The sequence below is a fragment of the Plectropomus leopardus genome, chromosome 18 (genome assembly GCF_008729295.1).
Source record: "Plectropomus leopardus isolate mb chromosome 18, YSFRI_Pleo_2.0, whole genome shotgun sequence".
Classification (NCBI taxonomy): domain Eukaryota; kingdom Metazoa; phylum Chordata; class Actinopteri; order Perciformes; family Serranidae; genus Plectropomus; species Plectropomus leopardus.
Window position 1 is genome coordinate 3,722,129 of NC_056480.1, and position 17,500 is coordinate 3,739,628.

Consider the following 17,500-nt stretch of genomic DNA (forward strand, 5'->3'; position numbering starts at 1 on the left):
ACAACAGACTTTGAGAAAAACAGACTTTCTAGAGTCTCTGGTCAACCGCTGCCTTCATCAGGTGTTGTGGAAGGTTAAAAGGAGCAGATATTCAAATATAGTGTACACTTAAACTAATAAGTAAGGGTTTTTTGGGGGGGGGCGGCTAAAATGTGTTTTGCTGTAGTCTCGTCCACAGCAGTGCATCGCTTAGCTTCCATGTCGGGGCCATGGGACTGTACTTTATTTTTCAGAGGGGGGTGGCTGGGGTCTGACTTTTTTAATTTAAAATAAATTAAAAAACAGCAATTTAAAGTTGAATGTCCCTGGCATAAGCCAAAATTAAAAACACAAGTACCTCTTCAGGGCTTAATCTTTTTTTTTAATGCCTGACCTGTTTTGCACCCCCTACCCCCCCACATTAATAACGAATAGCCCCTATCCCTAACCACGAGGGACACCGGTGCAGCGACTAGGAGCACGTGCACAACGCCTGGGCCAGTTTAAGTTAGAACGAGGTGTTTACATGACAGAGGAGCTCGACAACCATTTGCATTATCTGGGTGAGTTAGTGTAACTTCAAAAAATTTGATTTAGTCCGATTTCAGTCAAACTAACAAGTTTACATGTATTTTAAAAGACCAGTTTTAGTCTGACTAACAAAATAATAAGACTTTTTCAAACATCATGTACACATAATGAGTGTTGGTGTCTGACTTCTCATGAGACTTGTTGACAGAACGAAAAATAAAAATCACAGTCTTATCCTTTAAGGTGCTAAACAAATCTTCCAACTTTTAAAAGACCTGCTGACACCCTGAAGAGGCGAGGCATGAATATTCCAGGGAGGCACTGACGGTGGCGAGGTTGTGAAAAATATCAGAGACAGAAACACAGCACAGATAACCAAACGTCTGTATTGGTTTACTTGAAGCGCTGACAGTGACGACGAGCAGCGAGGAGAAAGAGATACACCTGGCAGGCTGAACAGCTGTCTAAAAGGTGGAGATATTAGGCTCCTCCACTGCAGATATCCACCTGTCCTTTGACCACACATTACCACCACTTTGAAATAATTTCTCCTGTGGGTGCAGGAGCAATAATACAGTTCCTGAGCTGCGTTACAAGACGGGACCTCAGCTGCTCTTATCTCTCCTCCTCTGAAGGCTGCAGACATACTCAAAGAGCGCAGTAATGAAACTTGTGATGCTAATGCAGCTGCACTTGAGCTGGGCTATATTTAGGAGAGAGATCTCAGCCGTGGGGGCCTCCACTGCCTTCTGCCTGTGTTTGTTTCTGCGCTCGCTGTGGCTCTAGGTGTTTTTAAAAATGTATGGCAGAGGAAACGTAACGCTACAGAGGCAGGTGGCTGTAAGTAGCAGCAGTGCGAGGGATGTGAGAGAGAAAGGAATAAAAGCGCACTCCGGTAATCAGCTCAGGCCTCGACGCTTTACTGCACTAATTCTACTGGTGGAAACCGCGTATCCATGACAACACGCCGGCAATATGATTACTCCTTTTTCTGCTGAGAGTGATGAAACACATTCACATCACGCTGGACCTGCCCTTGATGCCCTGTCTGAGGTTGTTGATTGTCTGGAACAGTGAAATGAGTGTGTGTGTGTGTGTGTGTGTGTGTGTTGGTGTGTGTGTGTGTGTGAGTGAGAGGAGGAGGAGGAGGTGTGAATGTCCTTGTTGCTCTCTGCACTCCTGCTTTCAGTCTTGCACGTCCAGACATGTCAATATTCTCGCCCTTTTCAAAGTTTCAGTAAAACACCCCTTAACTCTCTCAGACACACACACCCCCACTCACACAGATATGAAAAAGGGTGGCACCCCCTGCACACGCACACTCAATAACTCTGACACTACACACACTACTGAGTCACAAATTACACATAGTGAGCAGCAGGTCTGCCTGTGCAACTGATGCATCAAACCTTTTCTGATCTTCACGCCTCAGGGGAGAAAGGTTTCACTCTGACGTCGCCTGAACTAAATCAAGAAATGATCATGTAATCAGAAAAGAGTGAGGAAACACTAAATATTTAAATTTACAAGTCAAAGATTCTCATGCTGAAACTACATTTCACAGAAATCTTCAGCAGCTGCACCACGCCATGTTTCCTGCTGACTTAAAACACAATCTCTTATTTCATCAAATGACAGTATTTATAGTGAAACTGAAAAATTGCCAATTTCTCTTTGCAATAACACAAATTCCTGCACATTTATTACACTTTAAGTTTTCAGGTTTAGATAAGTGTTGTGCTGAAATGACACCATGCAATTCAAAATGGAAACTATCCTCCTCATTCCTATATTCAAAGTAACATTTCTGAGTTTGGGCTGTAATATCGCAAGGTTGGCATGGAAACAAGCACACAGTATATGATTAACCCAAACACCTCTTTTTTTCTCTCAGTGGCCAATTTTCTTACATCCAACAGAGTGCACACAAAGCGGACTGATTTTTGCCCAAATGCAGACTTTGTAAGAGGGAGTACAAAATTCTGACAAGGGTAACATCACCCTGTTTTTCACCCCACATGATCCCTGTGACATTAAATATACACCTCATATTTTAGAGAGTTAGCTGATGGTTTCATTTAGGAAGGTTATGAGGAAAATTAACAATCAATAATAAAAATATCTACATGCAGGACTGAAGCCAAAGAGTTCAGAAAGGACACCTTGGGCCTTGTTTCCACTAAGCAGTTCGGTCTAGTTCAGTTCATAACACATTAAATCAGTTATTTTTGCATTTCCAATGTCAAAAGTTGTGGGTAATGCCAACAGAACAGTTTCATTCTGTACCATTATTTCATCGCCCCTTAGTTCAGGCACCTAGCACACTTATCGGATACTAAAAGGACAGACTAAAACCACTGCACTCCGTTGATTGGTCAACAGAAATAGAAAGAGACTGACACTCTTGCCTTACAAGGATTTAATGTGGAAACCACAAACCTTCTATTTTTAAATATACTATCGATTACAACAGAGACTGTAAACACTCCAGCCTGTTCTTTTTTAGGTTTGAAAATTTTGCGTAACCCTGTTTAGTGGACAATCAGCAAGTTGCAGATGATCTCCTGCAACATCGAGGAAATACAGCGAGAGCTGAATGGAGCAGTGATGCAGCTATTATCATCTGGTAACAACCTTGCCCACATTTAAGTAGCCTACTGTCTGCAGTGTAAACGCAAACGTGCTTAAACTTTGCAGCTAGGCAGTGAAAGCAAAAAAATCTGTTCACACTGTAATGAAACAGAATTTTCCTCAGAGACTTTACTTTTCTTGGATTTCCAATCCATTGCTAGTCGAGTGAGCCATCATTATTGGCGTTCGGCAAAATTTAGAGGAAAAGCTGCTAAGCCATGGACATGTGATGCACTTTTTTTTTTTTTTAAATGTTAAAATATTTTTTTAGGTTTATAGGCTGCACATTTTTGCAATTGCACAGTTTAGGGATCACATTTGACCTAGATAATGTAAAAACATTATTAAAAAATAATAATTTACTGATCTCAATATAAATCTCTACATCAAAGCCACTGGAGAGGGGCGAAAGAGTCCACCTCTGCACACGACCTTCACAACACATCAAAATGTGGTGACAGTATGTGGGGGAGAGACGACCGGGCCCACTTAGGAGACAGGAAGCGTAGGCTTTATCATTTCACGTCATTGCCACATCTTCTTTTGTTTTATTTGGTCTTTGCTGAAGATTTGTCAAGATTAATGTTCACAAAATGTCAACAAATTACCACCTGTGGGTTTACTTTTTTGTCTTCAGTATGAAATGCATGAACGCAGCGCACACCGTGGCTGATTTTAAAGGAGCCACTGATTAAGTTAACTGAACGCTACTGTCGAAAAAAGAGCATTTCTTAGAGCAGCAGTCCGAAGCAGCACAAATTTCCTAATACTTTGTTTATCACGCTATTTTTTAATTCAATATGAAACAAACCCTCTTTTGTGAAAATAGGGGATTTGGCACAAACATGCCTAATAAATATCAATTAATGACCCAATAAAAAATGCTGCCTAAAGGTCAAAATGCTCTTATAGGGCAAATCACAGGGGCAAAAAAAACATCCTGTGAATGTGGCAACTTTCTTCCACTGCAAGCAAACAATAGTAGAGTGTATATGAGTCATAGCGCAGCACTTCGATGACACTCCTGTAACTCTAGAGAGATAATGAAAGCGAGAATGACTGGGCTGGAGTATACAAGCTTCAGCCTGCACATCCCTTCCTACTTCACAGTACTGCAGAAGTGTAGCTCAGCAGACGTATCTGACATGAACAAAGGTCAAAGCCACGGCGCCGGGATGATCCCTCAACCCCTCCCCGTGTCCTTACTCACCAGTCCCCGGCCGTCCCATGATGATCTGCTTGCGTGGAGCGGGGTGAGGCGACTCAGCTGGCAGTATAAGCGGCAGCAGGGCGGTCGGCGTCGGGTGACAGGCTACTGGCTGTGGCAGCCCGCCTCCGGAGGCGTCCTGGTGTCCCTCGGGTTTCCTCTCGCGCTCCCGGCCTCCTGAGCCAGAGGAGGACAGAATGGAGCCCGATGAAGTGGACATGGACCCGGGGGTGGAGGGGCTGGAGAGGGCAGCGTGGCCCACTGTGGCTGGAGTCAGCGACTGGGAGGAGACATCAATAAAGTATTTTTAATAATAATTATAAACTTTATATTTATATCTCTACACCTTTCATACTAGAAATGCAGCCCAATGTGCTTTACAAGAAAGAAATTAAATGCACCAAGTGCCTCACATCAAAACCCATAAAAGACAAAAAGACATAATAACACCTGCATGTAAAAATAAAATAAAATCACAACACAATACATAGAATGCATCTTCCAATGGATAAAATCCACTTGATAATACTAGTAAAAGTAAGATAAAATTAGGATAAATATTTAGTGCAGAGACTGCATAACATAAAATGGAAAATAAAATAAATAAAAAAAATACATTTCAGTGATTGCAAAGAACTGACTCATAGCAATGATATATCAGATGTAAATTATCTTTTAAAGTTATATTTAACTAAAATTATATCTTGAGAATTAAATACTTAAAAGATAGTATCTCCTCAGTCTACCACTGCAGACAAATCCACTTCTCTGCTTTTAACTCATTTGTTCTGAACACTAAGTCCTCACAACACAGCTTATAACACTACTTCCATGTTACTTAACTGACATAAGAACAGGAGATGTTTCAGAGGTTTCTAAGATCATTTTAAAGGCTCTGAGTCTTAATTAGACTGCTGTGAATCTGAGCTGGAGAAAGCCACAAACTTCTGAGGGCCACCTTTAAGTTCTATTATAGTCATTATATGATATTAAAAATATAAACTTTTTACATTTCTATTCAACCTGTATTTAACCAGATAAAAACCAAGTGAGATAAGAATCTATTTTCTAATATAGAGCTACAGGAATGAGTCCTAAATCTTGGAACTTCTTGTCTCGGAGTCAATGTTTTTTTGTTAGAGGCCTTAAAGATAGTCTGTGGTTTACACAAGCTTAAGAGACTTTCACGTTTTGTACAATGACTTAAAGTACAACAGTAAAGACCCCATTCATGAACTCTGAAGGTTTTAGGTGTCTATAAAAGGATGGTTGCTAACAAGTATTTATAAGACTACAGAACACCAAGTCAAACATGGTGCTACAGCATCGTTGCAGTTACGATGTTAAATAATGAAACCATAATGCACTTTTTTTTTTAACAGCCTGACATAAGTTTTTTATTTCTGGCGATTTCATCAAGGCTTTAAAAATCCTAAAAGTGGTGATCATTTGTGAAGATTATCTAACTGAACAAAACATGCAAGTCTCATAAACTCCTTTTTTGCCACAGGATTCATTTTCTGCAATAATCCAAAATCCAAAAAAGATTTATGAGGGAACCACCTACAAAAATGCGCCATCCCAAAGTTGCTTTGAGTACCCATCGATTTGTAATACAATAAAATATAAACAATATCTCATAAATGGTAAAACTACTGTCCTTGCGTCAAGAAGAATGTCCAAAGATAATGTACGAAACATACACACAAAAATGCATCAAGACATGCTTAAATTGTTGTGTCTTTTCAGTGGAGCGGTCCTTCAGTTTACTTTCAAGGTTTCGAGTTTCTCAATCACTGACAAAGTTATTTGATATTAAAGATATTAACCCTATATAACTATATAAAAAAAATCGAAATCAGTACAGACAGAAACGGGATGCAAGATCAGCCTTTAACCAACAACAAATCACGGCATCAAACAAAAGAGCATTTAAGAAACGTTGTTGTTCTCCTGACTAAAGATTTATCACACTATTTAATGGAGGTTTTTTAAGGCCTTAAGCTCGTAAAAGCACTTAATTCAAACTGTACAAGAGTTGGGTGATATGACAGCATATATCATGGGTTAACAAAGACACAGTTTTCCTGTACAGCTGCTATAATGAGTCGACGATGATATAATATGACTGTTATGAGATTACACGTACTGTCGTAAACGTTTATTCACATGGCTCATCCTTATACTGTACATGATCATACTGCACAAAAACAAAACATAGGGACTTTCTTACCGAGCTGGAGGTGACCAGGACGAGTGTGGACGTGGGGTTGCGCAGGAGAACCGCCCCGTTGGTGGTGGCCCCGTTGATGGGGACGGGGACCTGCAGGCCCGGGGGAGCAGGGTGTTGGGGCTGGCTGTGCTCTCTGGACCTGCTCCTCTCTCTCCTCCCTAACGGGCCGTCTGAGAACTTGGCCAGGGGGACATCCGGGTTGCGGACGATGACTGGGGAATCACGGAGGGGCACAATGCGGCGTGGGGAGGGCTCCTGGGGCAGCGGGGAGGGAGGAGTGGGGGAGACCAGCATCGGAGGAGGTGTGGAGGCAGCGGAGGATGGCGGCCTGCTGGTGGCGCTACGAGGCCGAGGGAAGGAGAGGGAGGAGGGGGTTGTGGGCTGACTCTGCGGGGAGAGGACTCTGAAGGCAGCGGGGCTGTGGCCGAGGGTTGGATCTCCCACCATGCCGCCCCCCATGCCCACCAGCTGCTGCTCCGGTTTGGTCTGGTAGTCCTGGATGGCGGGCAGCGGAGGGGGCGGGTGGGAGTCGAGCTTCCTCTTGCTGGGGCTCATAGGGACTGTGAAAGTGAGATTGGTCTGAAACGTGGGTACGATCCCAGACAGGTGCCGCTCTCGCTCAACACCTGGCGTACTCATCTTGGTGCCGCTGAGCTGGCGTTGGCGGCGTGTAGTAAGCGAGGCAGGAGCAGTGATGGGGCTGAAATTAGCAGGACGAAAGCCGAATAGCGGAGAGGGTGAGGGCGATGGGGTAGGAGAGAAGGGCGACTGATTGGAGATGGGGGAGTACGACGGCGTGCCTGAGCGGGAACCTCCGAGGGAGACAAGCATGGTCGCTGCCTCACACTCATCAAAGTCGAAACGAGACAGGTCCTGGGGGAGCAGAGAGGGAAGCACCAGGCGGGGGCGGGAGTCTCCTCCACGGCTGCTGGCCTCGCTGCTTTCACGTGACGTCTCATCCCAGTCAAACTCTGAGCTGGCTCTCCCACCGCTCAGCCGCAGATCAGACGGCGTCAGGGTCCCCGTGCTGCTGGCGCCGCCTCGCTCCCGGCTGCCTCCACTGGCCTCCATCTCCTTGGTCCTCATGGACAGGTGTCTGGAGCAGTATCCTCGGCGCTGGGACTCCTTGGAGCAGCCCTCCCTGGAGCACAGCCGCCTCCACTGCTTCCCGTTGAACTTCTTGCGGATGCCTGTTGGCGTGCACACCACATCTCCCTTCTTGTACTTCTGCTGGGCGGCTGTCAGCGGGGTGCGGGATCGTGAGGAGGAGGAGGAGGTCGAACCCGATCCAGATCCACCGCCACCACTTGCACTGGAAGAACCTCCTGCTGAGGCTTTCTCTACTCTGGAGGAAGATGCGGTGGAGGAGGAGATCGGAGGGAGAGGCGGGAGCTGAGGGGTAGCGATGACGGCACCGGCGGCTGCAGCTGCTGCAGTTGCCGGGTCGAGGCCTAACAGGACAGGTGACGGCGGGGGATGGGGGTTCAAGGCCAGGTGGGCAGAAGGGATTCCGATGCCCCGCACCACAGACAAGTGGGGATTGAGGTAGCCAGGTGGGGGCTTGGAGACGATGTGGCGATGTTGGGGGACTGCCATCGGTTTGGCCCCGGGTATCATGGCCCCCATTGGGAGCATGTTAAAGTGGGACACCTCCATGTCCTCTTCGGGGGTGAGTGGCATGTACGGGTGGTGTTGCTGCTGCTGTTGCTGCTTTGCACTGTTCTCCCTTTCTCGCTCTCTCTCCCTGTCCCTCTCCTGTATTCTCTGGAGGTCCCTCTCTCTCTCCAAGTCTTTCTCGATGTCCCACTCTCGGCCCGGAGCCAGGCTGAGGACAGACGCCGGGGTGACTGGGGAGCTGATGTTGTGTCCCGCTGTGGAGGAAACAGGGACCATGCCTGGGTAGGGGATTCCTCTCCCTAACACCGACCCGGGTGTCATCCCCCGGCTCAAACGACACACCTCCTGCTCCACGTCTATCTCCTCCCTGTCCTCTCGCTCCCTTTCTTTCTCTCTGCCGCCCTCTTCTCCTTCTCGCGCTCCGCTGGACGGCAGATCCAGATCCCAAGGTGGCACCAGGAGCCGGAGCGTTTGTCGGGAGACCCACACCGCCTGGGTACCAGCTCTACCGTCTTCATCCTCCACAGAGTGTGGTCTGTCCTCAGACAGCAGGACGCGGTAGCGGTTGGCCACTGCGGGGTGCGTGTCCACTTGAGTCACAACACCTTCTCGGTACCACTGACAATGACCCTCGCTGCCCTCCTCGTTGCCGAATGGTACACAAGCACGAGTGCCAACGGGTATGGGATGGATACCAGGCGGCGGGGCATCAAGGATGATGTCCACCACCCCTGGGGGGCTGTCGTGTCGATATGGATAGCGACACAACGTCTTCTCGCCATTCAGTTGCACCTCCAGGCTTCCAAATTCACCGCTGACCTTACGGACTACCCCGGCCCGGAACACCAAGTCTGAACCATCATCCCTCCTCTCGCCTCCTCCCTCCTCGTCACTTCTTCTTCTGATCTGTCGGGCAAGGACACGCTGATTCTTCAGCCCTTTGGCGAGGGCGTCCGACAGCGCATCAGGGAGACTCGTAGGTGCATGTGTCTGGTTGAGGGCGTGCGAGTCGCCAACCACCTCCAAGTCGGCTGAGTGCTCGCTGGCGGTGTCTGTTGAGGAACAGCGAGGAAGCGGGCTAGGCAACACTCGCTCTGCATCTCTCGCCTCTTCCCCTCCTGCAGGCCTTTCCCTGTCCCCTCCCAGAGACAGTGTGGGGGGTCCCGGGGAGCCGTCCTGTGTCCCCTCCCTGCCGGTGCTCCTGCTGTGGAAGTCGTCCATCAGGCTCCTGCTCTGACCGTCAGAGTGCGAGACACTGATGTCACTTCCTGAACCTGTTGACCCGTGGTTGATGACACCACCGCTCAGAGAAAGAGGAGGTGGCGTGCTGGATGATGTGTTGCTATGGTTACCAGACAAGCAGTGTTCAGAGGTGTACTTCTTCTTGGGAACACGGGCCTTGAAAGTGGCTGTTTTCCGGCTGGAGGCGGGGTTCGGGCTGTTGTTGGCGCTTGGTGTACTACTGTTACTGCAGCTGCTGCCGCCACTGTCACTGTGGCTGCTCACAGCCGCCCTCCCTGATCTATCATCCGAGGATGGCAGAAACTTCCCAGAATCGATCACAAGTGTCGTCTCTGACAGCCCCTCTCTGTGAAGCCCCTCCCCCTCTGCTCTAATTGGGTCCGAGGACTCTGAGTGTGAATTAGAAGAAAATGAAGAGGAGGGCGTTCGGTTTTGCGGGGATCTGCTTCTGTCTCTGTTCTCGTCCGAGTCTCTCTTCTCCCCTCCTTCTGGGGCATCACCCGCTCCGCGACGCTTCCCCCCTTTGGCCCGAGTGGAGGGAGGAGAGCGCCGGCCCTGCTTTTTTATCGGCTTCATCTTTTCATCTATCCAAACAAGTCTTTTTTATTTATTTATCCCAGAGATTCTCTTTGGCGTTCCTCTCTCGTTCTGCCTCGTTTTTCTTCCCTCCTCCTTTCTATTCTCTCTATTTTCCTCCTCTGCCGGGGCCTCTCTCTCTCATCCTGTCTTGTCTTCGACTTCAGCACTTGCCCACCTTATTTCAGAGACTCTGAAAAAAAAGAAAGAGGGAGTGTGGGTTACTCATGTGGCAAACACATTCAGACATGCACAAAGCACATTCACCACCAAAGATAGCAACTAACTGCATGGCTTTGCGAGGAAAAGTGACTGATTGAATCATAATCAAACATCTATGATAACATTAAAGGGATAGCTCAGATTTTTTGGAGGGGGGTTGTATGAGGTTCTTATCCACAGACAGTATGTTACAAACAGTACATATCAATCAGCACGCCCTTAGTTTGGAGAAGTAAGCTGGAATCCCACATGGAGGCCAAGCACTTTACTGCTGTGGAGGGGGGCAGTAGAAAAACTTATTTTAGCCACCAAAAAAAAGTCCTACCTAAAACAATATCAGTTTAAGTGTATGATATATTGTGAGCATTTTCACCGTCTGACAGTTCATTTAAACTGATTCCCATCTGTGCTCTCATCAAACCCACCAGACTTCACTGAAAAAAAACAGTAATTTTAGCTCGCTAAATATGGGAGCAGCTGGTCTGCTGCTGCGTCAGTCACTAAGTTAGTTTGTGTTTCTGTGCAACTTTGTTGAATCCAAATTAACTATTTAGACGCCAAAGTCAAACCAGTAGCTCCTGTGTTCAGAGGGGTTGGGTATTATTTAATTTTTTCCAATAATATTAAAATGGAACCAGTTAACCATTTAAGGGTGCCTGAATCATGACTTTTTTTCAAAATAAAGCACAAAACGACTGTCACCGACATGAAAGAACAGATTTTTTTACTTTATTTGCAAATTTGAACACAGAACTTAGTATATTACCTCTCAACAGTTTAAAGTAATATGAATTAATACAAAACACTGTTTACAAATTCACATAATAAATAGAACCTAAACCAACAACAATAATGTAACACTTCATATCAGTTACTGTAATAATAACAGCAAAATAAATGTTGAGTTTTGAGACATCTCTCCAGTATTGCTATGGCACCGGGAACGGAAAAAAGCTCAAACAACACCCAACCCTTGTGAACACAGGAGCTACTGGTCTACTGCTTCCTAGATCAGTTAGTTAGTTTGTGTTATTGTATGACTTTGGTCATACAAGTGTTTGGTCATTTCTTTCTGTCAGACAGAAAGGTAAAGAGGTGAAAATACTCCAAATATATAGTATACTTAAACTGATAATGATTATGTTAGGTGGTACACCCACTAAAATCTGGCTTTCAATGCATACGATCCGTATTCATACCCCGGTCAAATGGCTGCAGTAGACACTGGTATATATCTCCTCCAGCTCCAATCGCCATTGATGGGAACACAATGCAGTAATTTCAGCTCCTAAACCAACAACCTGCAATGGCGTGCCATCACTAATTACCATTCACTCCACCCAAGCTGTGCTCAAACATTATTCCAAATTAATCTGCACTGAGTTTAAAAGACAGACTGAGTAGGTAAGAAATATAGAAAGAGAAGAAACCACTGAAAAGTTTGTTCTCCTGCCTGTCCGTGATGTCGCACGGACACACCAACAAAACAATCCCCACACACATGCACGCGCCAGCTGACAGAAAGGCAGACTTGTGTGCTGCAGCGCCGTGTTCACTGACAGTGGGAATGCAGCCTATTGCCTACATCTGGCAGGTTTACCCATGTTTAAAAACCTGTGTACACATGCTAATATTTGTGGGAAAGGGATATTTGTAATAAACTATATATGGATAAGTACCTCATGCAACCCACAAAAATATGAACTATCTCTTTAAAGTGACATTAAAGTAATTCAAAATAAAAGCACAGCAAAGTAGGACTTTGTGACCCTAAAAAAAATAAGACATTAATTCGAAAATTCCCGTCTAAATGATGCACCATCGTACTAGAGTAGTAACGAACATGACTCATCTACAAATTCATTACACATGAATTCATTACATAACAGCCTCTACTCACATTACACAAGGCCTGCATCCATACCTGCTACATACTGAAAACAGGAGGCCATATTGTCGGATAAACACAATGTCGGCTTACGACACACTATGGAAATAGTGAGAAGCAATTTGCCCAGACAAGCCTTTCTGCGAGCACACACACTCTTTCACACACACTACTTCTTGGCCGGGGCAGTAGAGGCGGGGGAATTCCTTCTTCGCTCGCATACTGAAACCCTCCCTTTCTCTCTCTCTCTCTCTCTCTCTCTTTCTGTGGCGACCTTTATCTGTGTATTTCAAAGCAGAGTCAATCCGCCCCTACAAACTCCATTTCCTGTGGAAGACCATTACCTAACTTCCCGTTACTTTATTCCTCCCTCTCTCTCTCACTCTTTGCTACTATTACGCTTTCATTCTTATCCCCTGCCTGCCTTCTCTTTCCTCTCCGATATTGATTTCTACCTCTCATCTCTCTTTTTCTATCCTCTCCTTCCACTTAGTCTCCTCATTTTGTGCTGCAGTCGTCCAGAAAAGCAGAGAATAATTGTTATTCCACACCAGAGTCATTCAGTATCGCTCTTAGCCATGCCAGAGTCATTCAGAATATCTGCTATTCCACACCGGACTCATTCACAGCTCTGCCTCCGTTTCGGAAAGTAAAACAGATTGATTTTGCTGACTTGTTGAACGGGGCGACTGTTGTCATTTAACTGGTTTGTTTGCTGTGCGGCTGATACGCGCGGGACTTGCCTCGGGTCCTTGCCGCCTCATTTCTTCCAATACAAAAGTCTCCACAGAGCTACGAGTGCCAGAAAGACAACAAGTGTATAAGAGGAGAGAAAAACAGCCCCTATATGCTGCGCCGTCTCTCTGAAATCTCTCACTCCAACTGAGAAATCCACTGTCAAAATGTTCTGGACTGATGTCTATCATGCACCTCGAGACATGTCAACTTGTCAGTCGACTGTTTGACTGTCTGTTAACTTCCATGTCGGCCTGTCTGTCCCTGTTTTACATCCGTCCTCCCACCAGTCTCTTTCTCTCTCTGTCTGCTCGTCTCTTTTCCCTTCTGCTGCCTTCCTGTTTGTCTGCGCATTCATTCAGGTCCTTTTAATATCTGCCACATCATATGGGCTACAGAGAAATCCATTTTCAGAGATGAATGCTGCCTGTCTCAAGGCCACACACACACACACACACACACACACACACACACACACACACACAGCAAACATCTATGTGATGATAGTTGATAGTGCACACCGAGAGCTAGGGAGCTAATAGCTGCCACTGTGCTCTATGTAAATCCCTATTTAGGACAGACAGCCATAGAGCAGCCACCATAAAATTATTTGGCAGCCGGCCTTACTTGGTCACGATAGAGGTATGCTACGTGTGTTTACTCAGTAGTGCACTGTGTACAACAGCTGGTGTCAGAGTCATGGGCCTAATGATAACAGCTTAAAGACAAACTGACGCAACTCGAGCTCCCCTCTGTGAAATATGGAGCGAGGAAGTCCATATGGGAGCTATAGGAGGTCTCCTATGTTTCACTGATCAAAGCTGAAGCACTATACACTCATCAGGTATACATACACATGCGGGTTAGCAAGTTCAGTCATATTTTATTTGCAGAAAAGCTTTCACAGGTTGACACAAAAGCGTGGTAAACATGACTGAAGGCAGCAGCATCGGGCTGATACAAGTCAGACGAGGTGACAAAAACATGGGCTGCTGCTTTTCTGGTTGCAAAATTTGGTTTGGCAAAGCGATTGTCCAGTTTAAGGTCACTGATTAATCACTTTTTCAACCCGTACTGAGCTACAACACAAACAGATGAAGGGACTGTTCTTTATTTATCAGAGAAGTGGGTGGCTGGAGTAATACTTCTTTTTGAGATTTTTGAGAAAGAAATATTTTTCCTTTTTTCCTACATTTTAAAAATGTACCCTTTGATGTTTGAAAAACTTGAAGATGAAATCCCAGAGTTGAAATAAAAGCCTCAGTTTTCCACTCTTTTCACACATGCTTGTTAGTTAGTACAAAAGGTTTATTTGTGGCAAAATTATAAACGTAGAATTAATGTGATTTTGATGAAATATCACTATTTAAAGATCACAGTGGTTATGTGGTCACACATAATGTCCTTGAGGACTGTGAGAAATTTGAAAACCTAACAACAATTTCTGTTTTTACAGATCCTGGCTATGATAAGTGGTGTAATTTTTTTTAAATAAAACATAATAAATACAAAATACAGCCATTTAAAGTTGTACGTCCCTCCCCTAAGGCAAAATAAAAAAAAACAGAAGTCCCTTAAAAGTGCTTAAAAAATGTTTTGACATGCCTCCCCCTTTTTCCACCACCCCCTCCTCTACCATAAATAACAAACAGTCCCTAAGCAAAAACTAATCACTGTATCAAGAATGTGTATGCTAGAAGAAAACTGCATGTCCTCCCCAGATGTTCCCATGAATTCACCATCACTTGGAAATATAGGTGAACTCTCAGTCCCTTAAAGCACTGGTTCGCAACCTCAGGGTCCCAACCCCAACTAAGGGTCACCAAAGCCTCATTGGGGTCCGTGGGTCTTCTTGAATACAAGGGGTCTAAAAAATTTTTAAATACATAAAATAGATCTATATCTCAACATTTCATTTACATTTGTGCAGATAACAAAATGAAATTATTATTTTAAAAGTTAAGGTTGTTTAAAATATAAACTTAAATCGCAAAGGGATAAAAAGTGAAGAAGATCTATGAAGACCTGAGCACGAGCTACATCCACAGAGCCTTCACTTTCTGTTAAACAGCCTCATCCTGCGCTGGAGAAGCGCACAGTTAAAACAACCAAACAGCTAACAGAGTAACAACCGAGCATCAGGGAAAAGAAAAAAATGACTGTGCAAAAAAAAAACTTTTTATGTATGTTTTATTATTAGAAATTAAAACAAGATAATACAAAGAATTACATTAAAAGTTCCTAAAAAATATCAAGAAAACTCATGTTTGATTTAATATTCGCAATAAATAATCTGCTCAAAATGTATTCAGATCTCTCAGAGTTCCTGCAATTATTATGTTCACTGTTTGGGTGAATTGTACAGTTTATTAGTTGTTCTGTTAATGTTAATCACTGAAAATAGTATGAAATATCCATAAAATATGTCACTTAGTCGGGAGTTGTCAGTTTACTCAAGGAAAGGGTGAAGTCGGGTAAAGTGGGACGTCAGGTTAAGTGGGACGAATGAGGTATTACATATTGGGCATGTGTAATAAAGGCAGGATATTTAACAGTTTAACAATAAACTTTATTCTCAAAAATGATATCAGTGGAATTATGTTTTTCTGAATTATGTTCTGTCAAAAATAAACTTTTCATATCGTTCATATCGGACAACACATAAGCCAATATCGATATATCTGTGAAGGGCCAACATCGCTAAAATCATCTGACCGATATATAATTTGGGCTCTAGAAAGCATGGCAGAAAAGATGGACAATCCTTTTTTAATGAATAGTTAGGTTACATATATGATTTCATGAATTAATGACTAAAATGATAAATGGACTTAACCATTTAAAAGACAAACACACATTACTGTAACATTTTACCTTAACATATCCACGAAGTGAGGTTGGGTTTTTCCTTGTGATGGTGTCTTTTAATTCCATATGTTATGATCCAAACTGACATGACACCAAAATAAAAACTAAGTGACTAATTAAAGGGCCGCAATGAGATTTTTACGGCATGATAACCATCTCAGAAAATATTGTGGTTTCGCGCTATCACAATAATATTGAAATGTTATTATTATCAGTCAGATGATCCTTAAAGGAATGAAAACAAAAGTTTGTTTTGCTTGAACAAATGTTTTATCACCATAATTAAAAGTTGAAACAATTTTTTAAATGGAAGTATGTGTTAAAAGTCTCCCCTATTGAAAATTACTAAAATGAAATTCCCGTCAGTTGTATTTTTCCTCTAATATTGTAGATAAGCAAATATACACAGTATGATAATTGTCAACTTTCACACAAAACCAGTATATCATTGCAACTCTAGCAACATATTTTCTTTACAGAAATATAGCAGAGATCCATAACAAGTTATAAAAGTATTACATATGATAGTATTCTTAGTTTCATATGTTTTCTCAGTAATCTACCTAAAAGTGTACCACATTACATGACTTCAACCTAGAATAGGGGTCTCTTGGGAGGAAAAGGTTGGGAACCTTATAGTTATTTTAACCTCCGGTGGACCTGTAAAATCAGTATTAAATGTATATTTTTGATCCTCACCAAACTGCATCACATTTAAAAGTTTCGCATTTGCAGAGGACCCTTTTTTTTAAGTGCACAACCTGATCACTACTCCAAACAGGCCAGGGTGTATAAAAGAAGTGACATAATCATAATCCAGGGGAAGATAACAGCTGTTAACTTATCTAGACAAGGCCCGGGGAACAAAATGCAAACTACAGGAGGTGATGTCGTCACCTCTGGTTTAGCTGGATAGTACCGTGTATGTGTCAAGCCCTCGTAGTACCGCGATTACTACCAGTTTTACTCCACAACACAGCAGGCCGTGGCGTGCAGCGACCAGGCCTCGACTACACACAAGGCCGCTTAGAAATCCTCAACTCCCTGTCACCGGGAAATAACCGGTTTAACGGGCATATTAACCCTTAATACCATGTAATACGGCCCATATTCCCCGTGCTGCATGACTGTGTTAAATGTCCCAAACAGATGGACGCGTTAACTTTGTGAATCCACTCCACAGTCACACACAACACAGCGACAAAAACAGCACACAAAGTCGGTTTGTTTGGCCCATCCGAAAGTGACAGTCGTTAGAAAATACACCTAAAGCTGCCCCGGTAACTTTGTATCCAACCTGGTCGTCGTTTGCATTGTTGCAAGCGAGATACAAGAGATACAAAGTGTCAATATGTGGCCACAAACTAGTCCAAAAGGAGCAGGCCCCTCGGAATAATTCACACAGCCACGTTGATTCATGAAAAAGAGGAAGAAAATAACAAGAGGAGGAAGAGGAGGCGAGTTTTTTGATACAACGCAGGAAAAAAAAATAACAGTTGTTCTAGGAAGTCCAGCGTCAGTTATGGCGTTGAATTTATTTCTAGTGGAAAAGTTTCAAGCTCACTATGTCTATCCGCACCGCTCCCTTTTTTTCGCACAAGACACCCAATCCGCCCTCTGCTCCTCTCCGCAGGCCACCCAGATATCGGAAAATATGCTGATCGGCTCTGTGGCCACAGTAAACATGAACAACGTTAGCAGCTCGGCAAAAGCACAACAAGAAGCCCCACTGCAGTGCTGCAGGAGGAAAGATTTGTGGGCAGCTTATACT

The 17,500-nt window shown here is 44.2% G+C and overlaps 1 protein-coding gene across 1 annotated transcript in view; it reads right to left on the minus strand.

The window, feature by feature from the left end:
- The window catches only part of cica (capicua transcriptional repressor a), a 56,342-nt gene that overhangs the window by 38,672 nt on the left and 170 nt on the right, over positions 1-17,500 (minus strand). The window contains exons 2-3 of the mRNA XM_042507008.1: positions 6,582-10,209; positions 4,352-4,628 (exon numbers count right to left, since the gene is read on the minus strand). Of these exons, the coding sequence (XP_042362942.1) occupies positions 4,352-4,628; positions 6,582-10,016 (3,712 nt within the window). The 5' untranslated portion in view covers positions 10,017-10,209. The remainder of the gene's footprint in view (positions 1-4,351; positions 4,629-6,581; positions 10,210-17,500) is intronic.